Source organism: Microcaecilia unicolor, chromosome 14 (assembly GCF_901765095.1).
Source record: "Microcaecilia unicolor chromosome 14, aMicUni1.1, whole genome shotgun sequence".
NCBI classification, from domain to species: domain Eukaryota; kingdom Metazoa; phylum Chordata; class Amphibia; order Gymnophiona; family Siphonopidae; genus Microcaecilia; species Microcaecilia unicolor.
This window is the reverse complement of record NC_044044.1, coordinates 5,682,096-5,698,569: the sequence shown is the minus strand read 5'-3', so window position 1 is coordinate 5,698,569 and position 16,474 is coordinate 5,682,096. Positions and strand designations below refer to the sequence as shown.

General features: G+C 43.3%; 1 protein-coding gene across 1 annotated transcript; it reads right to left on the bottom strand.

Annotated features, from left to right (window-relative positions):
- Positions 1 to 728: 728 nt before the first annotated feature.
- LOC115458205 (olfactory receptor 2M4-like) lies at positions 729 to 1,307 on the bottom strand. The gene has a single exon (XM_030188066.1). The coding sequence runs from the start codon at positions 1,305 to 1,307 to the stop codon at positions 729 to 731; it is 579 nt and encodes a 192-aa protein (XP_030043926.1).
- Between the last annotated feature and the right edge of the window lie 15,167 nt (positions 1,308 to 16,474).

Below are 16,474 nucleotides of genomic sequence, written 5' to 3'. Positions count from 1 at the left end.
AATAAAATAAATGTGATATGCAGCACTTAACTACATAAGCAACACCACATAAAGATAAGACTGTGTTTTATGCAATTCAATTTAACTGCTAAACTTAGGCAGTTAAGTACTGAATATCAGCACTTAACAGCATAAGTGTCAACTCTGGCCCCGGACCACCCCCCAAATAACCAGCTTTGAGTTTAGCAGCCAGTGTTCATATTCAGTAGCAGTAACTGGTTAAGTGCCACTGAATATCAGCGGAAAGTCTCACACAAGCAATTTAAATGGCCTTGAGCTGTTTCTGACTGGTTAAATCGCTTTGAGTATTGACCTCTTAGTAAAATGACTTTATATGCAAGCCATTAATTTTTCTATGTTTAGTTAAGGGGATAGAGGGCTTCTAATCATAAGTATCAATCTAGAACATTGGTTCTCAACCCAGCCCTTTACAAACAGCCAGGCAGTTGGGTTTTCAGGATAACCAGAATGAATATGCAATGAGTATACATATGTCTCATGCATATTAATTTTGCATATCTTGAATATCTGACTATCTAGGTTTGTGCTGAGGATCAGCTTGCAAATACTGATCAAGAAATTTATAAAAGAAGACTGAGATATACTTTATTTCTTCTGAATCTTGATCTCAAGGTCAAGAAAAAAATTTAATAAATGTCACAAGAGTGTTTTAATTCTAGAACCAAGTATGATTTTATAAAAAGAATAACAAATTATTTGGCTCTTCATTATTGCTTTCTAAACCTGACTTTTCTTACAGCATTTTTTACTTCTTGATTTCTCAGACTATAAATTATTGGATTTAACATTGGAATTAAAACTGTGTACAGAAGAGAGAACAGTTTGTCTAGGCCTGGTGAGTACAATGAGGGTGGTCTCATATACATACATGTCAAAGTCACGTAGAATATAATAACTACAATGAGGTGAGAGGAACAGGTGGAGAAGGCTTTGCTTCTACTTTCTGTAGATCGGATTTTCAAGATGGATTTGATAATACAAGTATACGATACTAGGGTTAATGTACAGGGAAGAACAGTCACAACTATCCCTTCAATTATTATCAGAATTTCAAGGATGTACAAATCACTGCAGGAGAGTTTTATCAGTACATTTGGGTCACAGAAGAAATGATTAATTTGATGAAAACTGCAGAAAGAGAACTGAGATATTGAAACCTGTATAGGAAGTGCATCCAGAGCACCAGCAATCCATGATGCAGCGATGAGTGAACTACATATTTTTGTATCCATCATGAATGCATAGCGCAGTGGGTGGCAGATTGCCACATAGCGATCATAGGCCATGGCGGTGAGGAGAACAAATTCTGCACATTCAAAACTCATGAAAAAGTAGAGCTGTGTCATGCACAGAGAAAAGGAAATGTATGTGTTTCCTGTGAACAGGTTGTCCAGTAACGTTGAGATAGTGACTGTGGTGTTACAGATATCTAAGAAGGACAAACTGCTGAGGAAGAAGTACATAGGTTTGTGGAGATGATGATCAAAGAACATTAATATTAAAAACCCAAAATTTCCCAAGACAGAGATAAAGAAGGCCAGTAAAACCATTATGGAAATGAGGACCTGCTGGTGAGAATATTCAGAGAAGCCCAAAAGAGTGAATCCTGTGGTCACTGTCTTGTTCTCCATCTTCATTGTTGACATCATCTTAATCTTTTGGTTTATTATAGAATAAAGATATAGTTGGCACAACTGAAACAAATATGCACTTGAATTCTGTAGAAGTGTGAAAAGGACAAAAATGTAGGTTAGTTGTTAGCTCATTTTACCTTCTATCCAGATTTTCAGAAATCCTGACATGCCCCTGGCTATATCCCCTTTTCAAATACACATTAGAAAAGTGGGAACACAGTTGCTTTTAGAATAGTGCACATGCAGATGCCCATGTAACTTCTAATCAAAGCCATTTAATAGCAATAGGGCATAGTCAAGGTGTGTTGGAGGTGTTCCCAAAACGTATCTGCATTATTACAGAATTAAGTGGATCCCCAGGGCCTAAGAAATTCCTGTAAAGCACCGATCGCTATTTCAAGGTAGAAATCATTATATGCATCCAGCTTCTCCTACATCTGAATGCAACGTTGGAATGCATTGCCGAATGCCTTGAAAACAACACATGATCTGACAGCCTTTTGGAGGTAACTGAAAACAAACTTATTCAACGAGACTTATAATAATAAACCTTCATAAAAGTCTCATTTCACATCTGTATCAGAACTAATCAGTACTGAATACCTTAAATTGGTTACTTTAATCACACTGTTATTAATTATTCGCTATACTCTATCCAACTTTTTGCATATCTGTAATGTATTAATTATTTCTTTACTCTAATTCTCTTGATATCTCATGTATCTTAATTGAAACTATGCTCTGTTCTTCTCATACCGTTAATGATGATTTTCATGGCGGCATAATGTAAGCCACATTGAGCCTGCAAAGAGGTGGGAAAATGTGGGATACATATGCAGCAAATAAATAGTGAGCAATGCACAACAAAAATCAAGTGCAAATGAGCTGTTCACAAAAACCGGGCAGCTTAACAGTCACTAAGCTGTGCATGTGCAGAACAGCCAATCACTAAGCCTGAATGCTCTGTGCATGCTCAGAACAATGTGTACTACACACGGCTTTCGAACATGCATATAAGCTGCATGTATGAGGACAGTCTGTATGGCAGTAAGAGAAACTAGAAAAAAACGTAAGAGAAAGGGAACAGATCCACTTCTACTGTTCCTCAGGATTGCCAGTCCGACTACAGAAAGCAAATCACAGAACTCACTTCTGATTGGTTGCAGGAGGTCAGAGAACTCACTCCTGACTGGCTGCAGGAGATCAGGGTGGGAGGAACAACTATCTTGCAGGAGAAGGAGAAAGAGGAGCAGGACCGGTGAAGAGAACGGGATTACTACTACTGCTACTTCTGCCCTTTTATATCTGGCTAAAGAATTTTTACTACTGGATCCTGATGTCTTTCCCTAAGTATTCAGGGTAATTGTACCTGCCTTTGATCAGACCAGCAATAAAGGGTGACATGCTTTTCCTTGAAATCTGCCGAGATGGGAACATTTGAAGGAAATACAGAAGTAGGCAGCCCGTGTAAGGTTGCAACAACTGCCCCTGACCTCCTGTAAAATTTTCCTCATGAAAAGTAGGGGCTGCTTCTGTGTATCGCTGGGAAAACAGCTGTGCATCACTCAGAATGCACGCGTGAACATAGATCAGCTCATTTAAATGAATTAGCTTGCTGTACCCATTGTCTGCTGTCACACATGTCAAAAAGTCCGTAGAGCCCCTTTGTGTACCTCCCGCTGAATAATATGCGCACTTAACTGGCTGGAACTGGTAAAAAAAAAACCAGGTTGCAGGCCTGGTAAGTTTAGTGCATTTCCCCCTAAGTTAGGCACTGGCATTTATATCTGCTTTCAGCAGGCGTAAGTCCGGCACCCAATAATTAGGTGCAGATTTATGCCTAAGCAGGATTCTATATAGCATGCATACCCTTCATAGAGTTGCTTTCAGCGCCTATTTTTTGCACCCTATTTTCAGTGCCATTTACTGGATCCAGTCCATAGTGCCTAGCGTACTTTAATTAAGTGCCTCTAAATTGTAGATTAATTTGCATTCAATTGATTAAGAGCATATATAAGTTTTACAACACACTAATGAATCAAAAGTGCATCATTGAATGAACATCCTTCGAAGCACCATAGGTGTGGATGCAATAAAAGTTAATGGCATCTCCTATGTAAAACATTCAATAGCATAGAAAGGGATTCCTTTAGATTTCAGTGTAACCAACTGAGTCCCAAATCTACTTCACTTTCTTCACCCGTCACTGTTGTCACCTGTCAGCTCATTTGCCAGAATCTTTTCATTGTGAATTCTTATTCTCTGCATTATTCAACCTTAATAGGCAGCGTGACATCTAGCAGTAGTATCTGCAGACTACCATTGGAGGTCAAGAGGCACCATTGAGGAGTCCTTTTACCTGCGCTAGTGGTGGGGGCCGTTTTTCCCGTGTGCCAGGGCCCTTTTTACAGCAGTGGGTAAAAAGCCTTCAGACACACATGGCCATGTGGTAAGAGAACTTTTACCACATGGCCATCTGATGGGGAGCCTCTACCACTGAGGAGGCGATAAGGGATCCCGTGCTAATCCAGCGCTAACTGGGCAGCATGTGGCGATGCCCAATTTCCACCGGGTTATCACCATGCAAGCCATTTCTAGGGTTTTTCTTTTTATCCCGGAAATGGCACCAACTTGGGGTGGGACATTGGGCTTACTGCCGCTCTGTAATAGGGTCCCTGATACAGTATTATATTCACAATAGGATCTAATGATCGTTTTACAGAGGGTGGTTCCTTGGTGAAAATCATATTCTATTGGAATCTGTAATGCCTCTGGTCTGAAGATCCTTCACAATACTTTTTTAATACTATTTGAGAAAAATGTGTTTGCAAGACATACTTAATATTTGGGAGGGTCTGCTTTATTTTTGATACCATTTTAAACTTGGCAGCATTGGGAGCAGGAGTGAGTAGGGGTTGCTTGTGTGTTAACCTCTAGGTCCAAGGGGCATTAGGGTAGGAGTTTCATTGGATAGATGGTGATCTAATCAGAGAGCTGGGGGTGGTGGGGCATTTTTCTGGGGCAGTTGCTGTAGAAGGCTGGTAAGCTGTTGTGGGTGGGTGGGAGCCTCATGTAGGAAGGTATATTGGGATGTCTATTGAAGCATTGATTGGGATAGTCTTTTTCTCATAAAGATGGGGGTGAGTGCTAAAATTAGAAAACCTCAAACCCCTTAAAGATGGCCCCTTGGAACATCAGACCATTTTTTAGTGATCCAATATACTTCAGAAGAAAATATAATGCCAGCTCAAAACACAAGCTGCAATATTCAGTGTGTACAATATTGAGGTGCACTCTGCATTCTTTGCATTTAAAAAGACACTCATTATATCCTTAGGGCCCTGTTTACTAAGGTGCACTAGCGTTTTAGCGAGCACTAATTCTAGAGATATGGTATCTTTAATATGCATTAATTTGTAGCGCGTGCTAAAAACGATAGAGTGCCTATAGCACAGCTTAGTAAGCATGGCCCTAATTGATAGCGTCATATTCTATCCCTTACCCATTATGCTCCTTTTTCATGGACTTTCAGTGAAATGTTACATTTAATACAAAATTTAATTTCCTTATAGAAATTCAAGCCTGAACTATCTCATAATTATCTCATAACTATCTCCATACTATGCACAGATTGGGTGGCAGAGCTGGGGGTGGTGGGGGGCGGGGCTGGTGGTTGGGAGGCGGAGCAGACTTCTACGGTCTGTGGCGTGAAAATGGCAGATACTAATCAAGGTCAGGTATACACAAAAAGTAGCACATGTGAGTTATCTTGTTCGGCAGACTGGGTGGACCGTGCAGGTCTATCTCTGCCGTCATCTACTATGTTACTATTATTATTATTATTGTTACATTTGTATCCCACATTTTCCCACCTTTTGCAGGCTCAATGTGGCTTACATATAACCATTAACGGCGTTAGCCGGTTACGGTTTGAACAAATACATAGTATGAATGAATACAAAGTGATATTGTGGTATAATGAGGTATATGTATGGTAGGAAACAGTTGGGGGGAACTTAAAGAGGGACGAAGTACATAAGTACATAAGTAATGCCATACTGGGAAAAGACCAAGGGTCCATCGAGCCCAGCATCCTGTCCACGACAGCGGCCAATCCAGGCCAAGGGCACCTGGCAAGCTTCCCAAACGTACAAACATTCTATACATGTTATTCCTGGAATTGTGGATTTTTCCCAAGTCCATTTAGTAGCAGTTTATGGACTTGTCCTTTAGGAAACCGTCCAACCCCTTTTTAAACTCTGCTAAGCTAACCGCCTTCACCACATTCTCCGGCAACGAATTCCAGAGCTTAATTACACGTTGGGTGAAGAGTCAGGTAATGTCTGTTACGATCTTTGGTTATATTGTGTCGCAAGTGACCGGTAATTTATTACAGTTATGAACAGATTGCTTAAACCACCCAAGTACACCAAAAACACCTCTCACACGACCTTACCTAACACCTTTCTATCTAAATCCTCTTATACCTCAGCTTATGATCAAATGTATTTAAATCATGTAACAACTTTATCAGAACCATACTCTGTAAGCCACATTGAGCCTGCAAAAAGGTGGGAAAATGTGGGGTACAAATGAAATAAATAAATAAATTTTAGCTTAGTTCTGATATCCACATATAATAAGACACTCAAATTATGGGATACTTTTGGAGTGAGCTCAACTTTGATTAATTACCACCACCATCAATAATTTACTATTGCATAGATTTTAGATTTCAATCTGCACATGTCTCAAAACAATCATGACATAATCGGGAACTGACTTACTGTGTCACCACCAAGGGAAAGGATCTAGGTGTCATTGTTGAGTATATATTGAAATCCTCTGCTCAGTGTGCAGCAACAGCTAAGAAAGCAAATAGGATATTAGGAATTATTAGGAAAGAAATGAAAAACACAAATGAGAATATTATAATGCCTCCATAGTGGGACTGTGTCTTGAATATTGTGTGCAATTCTGGTCACCACATCTCAAAAGCGATATAGAATTAGAAAAAGTACAGAGAAGGGCAATGAAAATGATAAGGGGAATAGGACCAAAATATGATATATGATCAATGAAAAATGTCTAATCATTAGTCTCTGCCACCAAGATCTTTTCACCAGCGGACTCAGGGAACAAAAAAAATGTTCAGAAGACAACAAAAAAAGTGTCTTGTCTAATAGTGAATATCAGGATAATCATTAGAAATGCCCTTCAACTCAAAAATACATAATTTTAAAAAAGTTTCCTAGAAATATTTTATTTGACAATAACTGTTGAGCTGGGGTATACCACTGCAGTTTATCTGGGACAAAACAGAAACACAAAACTTACCACCGTTACCATGTACTAAGTGCCGCATGTTCTATAAATATAAAATTGAATGCTCAGCATTTAGCATGTGTTAACGTTCCTTAGCACACGTAAGGCTTTAATAAAAGGGCCCCTTGGACTGCAAGCATTCTGGGGACAGGAGAACAGTTTCTGTATTTCAATATAACATCTTAAACCACTGAGAAATGCGTGAGCAATGTGGAAATTCCTTTTATTTAACATTAATTCTCTCACTGACCGTGAGCCAATACAGCTTAATCAATATTGGGAGAAAATACTCTTATAGCATACATTACAATGAAATCAATATTAACATAATTTTTCTTACTGAGAACTTGCTGTGTTCGCCTATACATTTCATATTCCTTACTACACACATATTTTGGGGATAGAAAATAAATTTATTCATCACCTTCTCTTTTTACATCTATATTTACAGTATTTAAGTCATACAGCTCAGTGAAACGTACCTGAATAGTTTTAAAACAGATTAGTAGATACGTAGTAAATATAATTTTGAAGTACCTTAATGGTGTGAAATCTTAGGACACAGACACTTCTTTCTTGAAGACTCACAGGTCTCCAGTCAGCCAGGTTATAAATATCAAAGAAAACTCCAGGGATCTGATTATTGGATCATGAAGGAATTAATCAAGATAGAAACTCAAACTATGGAGGACTGGAGGAGTAGCCTAGTGGTTAGAGCACCAGTCTTGACATCCAGCGGTGACTGGTTCAAATCCCACTGCTGTTCCTTGTGATCTTGGGCAAGTCACTTAACCCTCCATTGCCTCAGGTACAAAATTAGATTTTGAGCTCTCCTGGGAAACATAAATGTCCACTGTATCTGAATGTAACTCACCTTCAGCTACTACTGAAAAAAGTATGAGCAAAATCCAAATAAATAAACTTCAGTCAGTGATTTACTCCTCTATTTTTGTCCACTCTTGATTGAACCTTGCATTAAACTTGAGTATCTAATAAGGCAAACATTGTTTACTGTTCAAGCCAGTGGCATACCAAGGGGGGGCATGGGGAGCGGTCCGCCCCAGGTGCACGCTGCCTGGGGGTGCCGCGTGCTTTCGGCTCTGCTGGTTCCCTGCTCTCTCTGCCCCGGAACAGGTTACTTCCTGCTCCGGGGCAGAGGGAGCAGGGAGCCAGCGGAGCCGACAGGCGCGCGGCTGCTCCCAGCAGCCAAGAAGGCACTCGGGGGGTGGGGTGTTGATGCACCGGAGGGGATGTATGTTTGATGCACCAAGGAAGTGTTGATGCGCCAGGGGGGGGTGTCATGCTGCACCCTGGAGGGATGGACGCCGCTGCACCTGGGGGGGGGGGGGGGGGTGCGCAGCGGCGATCCACCCCGGGTGGCAGCCGACCTAGGATAGCCACTGGTTCAAGCATAGACTGAATGTGCATAATACAGGCATCATTGAACATGACTGTGCATATGGCGATATTAGAGAGGTTTATGGTAAAACTGAGATGCACAACATGAGAGCATATAACAATAAAAACTGACAATGACTTCTCAGCAAACTTCATAAATGTAGTTAAAGATCCTTTGTGGTTGCCCTGTATGCCTGAGTTTCCTGATATCTATTTTGCTGTTCTTGATTATTGGCTTAGTGGGTCAACAACATAATTACAAAGATCTAAATTCCTGTTCATCTTGGGGCCAATAAGAACTGCTAATCAAATACATCTTTGCAATAAGGATAGTCAATAGCACTAATTGGAAAGGCCACTGAATACATCCTCTGACCACCTCAACATTATCTAAGCAGTACTGGGGCAGTCTGTGGTCAGAGTTTGGGCAGAGATACAGGTTATCTAGTGTGATAAGGCAGGTAAAAAGGGGGTATAGCAAAAGGCCGTGGGCCCCCAGAACTACAAGGTCCAGAATTCCCTGGGGGACTTGGAGAAAGGAGAGGGCCCAAAAACCTGGGAGGGATTCTCAGAAAAAGTGGGAGGGAAGATAGCCCAGGGTATAGAGAGCCATTCTCCTCAGTAACCAGCAGGGGGAGAAACACCCAGGAGGAGGCCCAGTTCCCATGGCTGCGTAATCAATATTGGATTCCTGCCAGCTGTGAAGGAGGGCGGAGAGATTTTCTGAATGTTCTGAAGCTGGAGGAGAGGGAGAAGGAGGCAGAGTTACCTGAGGAAATGGATTACAAAGAGGCAGAGCTGGACATGCCTGCTGGATTGCCAAATCCAGGAGAGAGAGCCAGCATGGTCTGGGAGAATACCCAAGGTTAATCTCTCCAGCACAAGAGCACGTGGGAGGCCGCAGGTGTTTGTTCTGTGAAGAGGGAGGTGTGCTACCAGCCTTGCTAGTGGAAGTGCTGGAGGAGGAAAGGTAGGACGTTCCAGATTCATATGACTTCTTCCTCTTCCGTTGGAGAGTTTTTTTCTTGGTCATTTTTGTGGAACTTTGCTAAAGACTGAACTGCATTTGACTGAATGCTGAACTGAACTTTGCTAAAAGGCTGGGTGAAACCAGTGGGAGAATAGAACTGAACTTGGTGGAGTGCTGAGTGGAACTGGGCTAAAGTTAAGCCTGAAGAAAGAAGGGAAAGCAGAACTTTGCCACCCTAAAGACGGGGCAGTGAGGCTAATTGGAACTGCTCCCCAAAATTGAGAGAATTTTTGTTATTTTGTTGGCAAGTGAAGTTGGCATTAAATTTTTTTTTTTTTTTTTTTGCTGTTCTGAACTGAGTCCGGCTTCAAGAGTTACTGCATAAGCATGGAGGCGGTGGTCTGAATTCCAGAACACATTCACCAGGAAAGGGAAGCGGTATCACACCAGGTAAGAGTAAATTCAAGAAAGGCCACCTAAAGGTAGGTGCCAAACATTTGGGCATTAAGCATCAATTCTATAATGGCAGTTGCACATCTACTGTTCTTTACAGAATACTAGTGTAATAAGTCAAAAATGCACCTACATTTAGGGGCAATCAGTTACACCAGCCATATAGAGGTGTAAATGCCCACACCTGGAGTGACAAAGAATTTATGTGCATGCATCACTCAGGCTCTGCCAATTTGAATGCCCGCCTGCAAAGTAAACAACTTTGAATATTGGAACATACTTAACATACAGAATAGGGCATAGCTGTAAAATGGTCATTATCCATGCATGAGTCACACACTTGTGTGTATATGACTTGAATACAGACATTTATGCATGTTCTTGTGGCCCAAATCTAGGCTGCTTTTTATACAATTATCTCCTAAATACTATATTTTGTGTTGACAGATCAGAGAATCTTTCCCTAACTATATTTTTATTTATAGTTAAAGATCTACCAGCTGATATTCAGCCAGTGGCAGACAGTATACTGTTACTGTCTACCGCCAGTGCTAAACCTGGACATTCAATGCCAGGTCATTTCCAATGACCAGCATTGAATATCCAGGTTTTTTAACTACTAAGAACTTAACACATTAAGCTGATATTCAAGCGGTCCTATTTAACGGCAAAACGTATCCGGTCAGCCTGAATATCGGCATCTAACAGGATAAGTCATGTGACATAACCAGTTTAGTGATAGTTGCTAACAATGACTATTCAGCAGAGTTAGCCAGTTATCTCCTGCTGAATATTTGTGGTTAGTCACCAGTAGGCGATTTAACAGGTAGCTGCATTGTCCCAAGCTATTTAATCTGTCAGGAGCCTCTCCTGCTCACTAAACGTTAACAGATAGTATCGTGCCTCAGACCACTGTTACGGCTGGATTCAATAAATGGTGCAAATATACCAAGCCCACAAATTCTGCACTGAGTGCGATTCTAGAAAGAGTACTGCTACTCATCTTGTCTTCACCACAATGTGCCTTCTTGTCCCCTGTTTATAATTTAAACATTTCAGTTTGTAAAATTCTTGTTCTGGATGGACGTCTCCAGTGTAAGGATATCCTTACATATTTTCAAACAAGAAATCTGGACATCTTTCCTGTTTGAAAAGTGATGTGAGGTGAACTTTTATTTTTGACCTTATGAGCTGGATTTTTTAAAAAACTTAGACATCATTTTGAAAATGCCCTTCGACATAGTTTAGGTTTTTTTTTTTTCTTAGTTTTAAACCAAATTGCATTAAGAATAAGAAAGAAATATCACTCCTGTCATTATTTTAGATATGCTGTGATGTTCTGGACCAAGAGTTCATGCTATTAATCTCCAATGGTTAGATTAGAAAATATTAAATCAACCATACATGCTATGGTCCTGTCATGATCTCTTGCTGATCTCCCACTTAATATTTCTGAAGAAATTCCAAACTTCTCCACTCTATCTCCTTGGGTGGCAACTGGGAGCCCAAGATTGTCTAGTGTTCAACCAAAATTGGATAAACAAGATCATCTTCCAGAATCTGAAATAAATTAATGTTAAACTGAAGGAATCTGAACATTACTTGGTAATTCAAGGCAAGTTGCATTCAGGTACAGTAGCTATTTTGCTGTTGCCAGAAGGCTTATAGCCTAGGCGAGAAGTTCAATAACAGGGCCCATTCATTTAGGTGCTACAAAGGTGTCCGCCCTGTGCCAATCGATGCATCAAAATTCATGCAATTTATGCCTTGTCCATGATAAATGTGAGTAGACAGGCCAAATGCAAAGTGTATAATTTATAGTTTTCTAAAAATTGCATGCATCTGAGAAGACACATTTATGCCCTGCACACATGTACATCCACTTAGCTTCTTTATAGAATAGTACGTTTATGTGAAGGTGCTCATTTTCAAAGCATATTGACTTACAAACTTATGTGGTAAAGTATGCAACTTTGAGGGGTATAATCGAATGGCGCCGGCCAAATTGATGGCCGGCCATCTTTGGGGCCGGCGCCGTAAGCGGGCGGAGCCAAGCGTATTTTTGAAATACGCTTGGCACCGGCCAAATCGTTCGCCGGGGTTACAAGAGGATCGCCGGCGGATCGCCGGGTGTATATGAGATGTCCGGCTTCGGTTTTCAGCCATAATGGAAACCGGGCCCGGCCATCTCAAACCTGGCGAAATGCAAGGCATTTGGGCATGGGAGGAGCCAACATTTGTAGTGCACTGGCCCCCCTGACATGCCAGGACAACAACCGGGCACCCTAAGGGGCACTTAAAAAAAAAAGCTTCCAGGTGCATAGCACCCTTACCTTGTGTGTTGAGCCCCTCAACCCCCCCTCCAAAACCAACTCACCACAACTCTATACCATTACCATAGCCCTAAGAGGTGAAGGGGACACCTACTTGTGGGTACAGAGGGTTTTGGGGTTTTTTGGAGGGCTCTACATTAACCACCACAAGTGTAACAGGTGGGGGGGGGGGGGGGGGATGGGCCTGGGTCCACCTGCCTGAAGTGCACTGCACCCATTAAAAACTGCTCCAGGGACCTGCATACTGCTTTCAAAGAGCTGGGTATGACATTTCAGGCTGGCATACAGGCTGGCAAAAAAAGTTTGTTTTTGTTTTTTTGGGAGGGAGGGGGTTGGTGACCACTGGGGGAGTAAGGGGAGGTGATCCCCGCTTCCCTCTGGTGGTCATCTGGTCAGCTGGGGCACTTTTTCCAAACTTGGTCCTAAAAATAAATGGACCAAATCCGGCCGGAGAAATGCTTGTTCGAGCCGGCCTCTTTTTTTCCCGTTATAAGGCGAAGTCGGCCATATCGTACCCACACCCTTGCCTCGCCCCTCATCCCGCCTTCACTACCCTACAAACATGCCCCCTTGAAGGTTGGCCGGCACTGCGACGAAACAGCAGTTGAAGCCGGCCAAAATTGGCTTTCGATAATACCGTTTTGGCCAGGATCAGGAGATTGCTGGCGATCTCCCGATTTGTGTCGGAAGATCGCTGTCGATCCCTTTCGAAAATAAACCTGTATGTAAGTCTATGTGCTTTGAAAATGAGCCTCTAAGTAGCATGTTTATTTATTACATGACTTTTCTATTCCGTAGTAACATAATTAAAAGAATCATACCATGAGATTGAAGGGGGGCAGACTCAAGAAAAATGTCAGGAAGTATTTTTTCACGGAGAGAGTAGTGGATGCTTGGAATGCCCTCCTGCGGGAGGTGGTGGAAATGAAAACGGTAACGGAATTCAAACATGCGTGGGATAAGCATAAAGGAATCCTGTGCCGAAGGAATGGATCCTCAGGAGCTTAGTCAGGATCGGGAGGCGGGGATAGTGCTGGACAGACTTGTACGGTCTGTACCAGGGCCGGTGGTGGGCAGCGGGACTGGTGGTTGGGAGGCGGGGATAGTGCTGGACAGACTTGTACGGTCTGTGCCGGAGCCGGGGTTGGGAGGCGGGGCTGGTGGTTGGGAGGTGGGGATGGTGCTGGGCAGACTTGTGCGGTCTGTGCCGGAGCCGGTGGTTGGGAGGAGGGGCGGGTGGTTGGGAGGCGGGGATAGGGCTGGGCAGACTTGTACGGTCTGTGCCAGAGCCGGGGTTGGGAGGCAGGGCTGGGGAGGTGAGGATAATGCTGGGCAGACTTATACGGTCTGTGCCTATGCCAGAGCCGGTGGTTGGGAGGTGGGACTGGTGGTTGGGAGGTGGGGATGGTGCTGGGCAGACTTGTGCGGTCTGTGCCGGAGCCGGTGGTTGGGAGGCGGGGATAGTGCTGGGCAGACTTATACGGTCTGTGCCCTGAAGAGCACAGGTACAAATCAAAGTAGGGTATACACAAAAAGCAGCAAATATGAGTTATCTTGTTGGGCAGACTGGATGGACCGTGCAGGTCTTTTTCTGCCGTCATCTACTATGTTACTATGTAGTATTCCGGGAATTAAATAAATAGGTAAATAATTATAAGGCAATTTTAGAGATATTCTCCACATAAGTGAGTCTTTTAAATTCTTTAAAAAATCAAGTAGGAGTGGAGAAATGATCTAGTGGTTATATTGGTCTTGATATCCAGAGATGGATTGTTCAAGTCCCACTGCTACTCCTTGATGCAACGAATGAGCTGCATATTTTCTTATTCATCATGAATGCATAGTGCCACGGCAGTGAGGAGAAGAAAGTATTCTGAAGTTCAAAACTCTGGCCCCCTTTTACCAAGCTGCGGCAAAAGGGGGCCTGCATTGGCATCGGAGCATGTTTTACATGGTGTGCCGAGGCCCCCTTTTACCGCAGCTGGTAAAAGGGCCGGTCTCGCTTTCCTTCAGGAAATGGCCGGGCAGCAAGTAAAGCACTTGCTGCGCGGTCATTTTGGCAGGTAGCCCTTATGCCACTGGGCTCCCGTGCTAACCCAGCGGTAACCGGGCAGCGCACAGCACTGGGCAGTATCTGGCGCTACAAATTTGTGTAGCACTGGAAATGATGGCACGGTACAGGGGGGAAGTACCATTGGGCTGCTGCGTTAGCCTAGCTGTACTTCCTAAATAGCGAGAGGTAAGCTTAGTAAAAGGAGCCCTCTGTGGGGTATGTTTACTAAGGTGCGTTAGCATTTCTAATGCACATTTAAAGTTAAGGCTTTATTTACTATATTGCAGCTATATCCATTCTATGTCACTTTGTAAACCTGATATACTATGAGGGGCATAATCGAACGCGAACGCCCATCTCCATGGGTGCCTATCTCCGATGACGTATATGCAAAGGGGTGGGATAGACCGTATTTTTGAAAAAGATGGGCGTCCATTTTTTGTTTCAATAATACGGTTGGTGCCGGGCAAATGTATCAGATTTGGGCGGATTTGATCTGGGCGGTATCGGTTTTCAGCGATAATGGAAATCGAAGGCTCCCAGCTCAAAAACGAATAAATCCAAGGCATTTGGTCATGGGAGAGGCCAGGATTCGTAGTGCACTGGTCCCTTTCACATGCCAGGACACCAACCGGGCACCCTAGGGGGCACTTGTAACAATTAAAAAAATTAAAATACCTCCCAAGTCCATAGCTCCCTTACCTTGGGTGCTGAGCCCCCCAAATCCCACTCCTCAGAACTCTACACCATTACCATAGCACTTATGGGTGAAGGGGGCACCTAGATGTGGGTTTTGGGGGCGGTTTGGAGGCCTCCCATTTATCAGCACAAGTGTAACAGGTAAGGGGGGATGGGCCTGGGTCCACCTGCCTGAAGTCCACTGCACCCACTAACAACTGCTTCAGGGACCTGCATACTGCTGAGATGGAGCTGGGTATGACATTTGAGGCTGGCAAAAAAAGTTTTTAAAGTTCTTTTTTTTTTTGGTGGGAGGGGGTTAGTGACCACTGGGGGAGTCAGGGGAGGTCATCCCCGATTTCCTCCGGTGGTCATCTGGGCAGTTGGGGCACTTTTGGGGGCCTTGTTCATGAAAAAAAGGGTCCAGAAAAAGTGACCCAAATTCTTGCTTCTGGCGCCCTTCTTTTTTCCAATATCGGCCGAGCGCACCCATCTCTCCTTGGCCGATAAACACACCCCAGTCCCGCCTTCACCACGCCTCTGACATGCCCCCATCAACTTTGTTCGTTCCCGCGACAGACTGGAGGCACCCAAAATTGGCTTTCGATTATACCGATTTGGGCGCCCACGGGAGAAAGGCGCCCATCTCCCGATTTGGGTCGAAATAAGCTGATATGTAAGCCACATTGAACCTGATAATAAGTGGGAAAATGCGGGGTATAAGCGTTATAAATAAATAAACGCTAATGCGCCTATACATTTCTATGAGCGAGTTGGCGTTTAATGCCTATAGCATACCTTAGTAAACATAGGCATATGTCAAAATGGTGCCCCTAGTGGTATTATTGCAGCCTGATGCTACTGAATAGTAAAATAACCCCAGTAAAAAGCTGCTGCAATTTTAATGTGATTCTGAGACAAGTTGCTTTAAAGCATTAGCAAAGTAATGAGATGCAAAATAAGCATTTGCATATTTTGCATCTCATTACTGTCTAATGGCTGGCAAATTATTTATTGCTATGGTATTTTAGATAAGGCAGCGTTTGAGACTTTTAAATCATGTTAAGGCCCAAATAACCCAACTGAAGGCACTAATGCTATTTGATAAATCCCCAATAAATGTAGGACTGTGTTTTCTGCAGTCCAATTTAACCACTAAACTTAGTCAGTTAAATGCTGAATATCAGAACTTAACAGCATAAGTGTCAACTCTGCACCCGGACCGCCCCCCAAATAACCAGCTTTGACCAGCCAGTGTTGATATTCAGTGGCACTGACAGGTTAAGTGCACTCAGTGGTGTGCTGGAGCCGGCTCACACCGGCTCGCAAGAGCCCGGTTGTTAAATTTTTTACCGACTTGCGTGCCGGTTGTTCTTGAGAGCGAGCCGGCTCTCCTCCCTCCCTCTCTCCCTCCCTCCCTCCCAGCTACAGGCTCCCTTCTTGGTCCAGCGAATTCTTCAGGGCAGGCAGGAAATATCCCCAGTCTTTCCTGCCCACTGCCGGCGCTGACTCTCCCCCGCTGCGGATTCGCTCTTTAAAAATGGCCGCCGAGAGTTCCAGCGGCGGCCTCGCGAGACTTCTGCTGAAGTCTTAGAGGCCGCCCTTGTAA

Coding starts and splice junctions, on each gene's coding strand:
- LOC115458205 (XM_030188066.1), bottom strand. CDS start 1,307: ATGGCCTATGATCGCTATGTGGCAATCTGCCACCCACTGCGCTATGCA.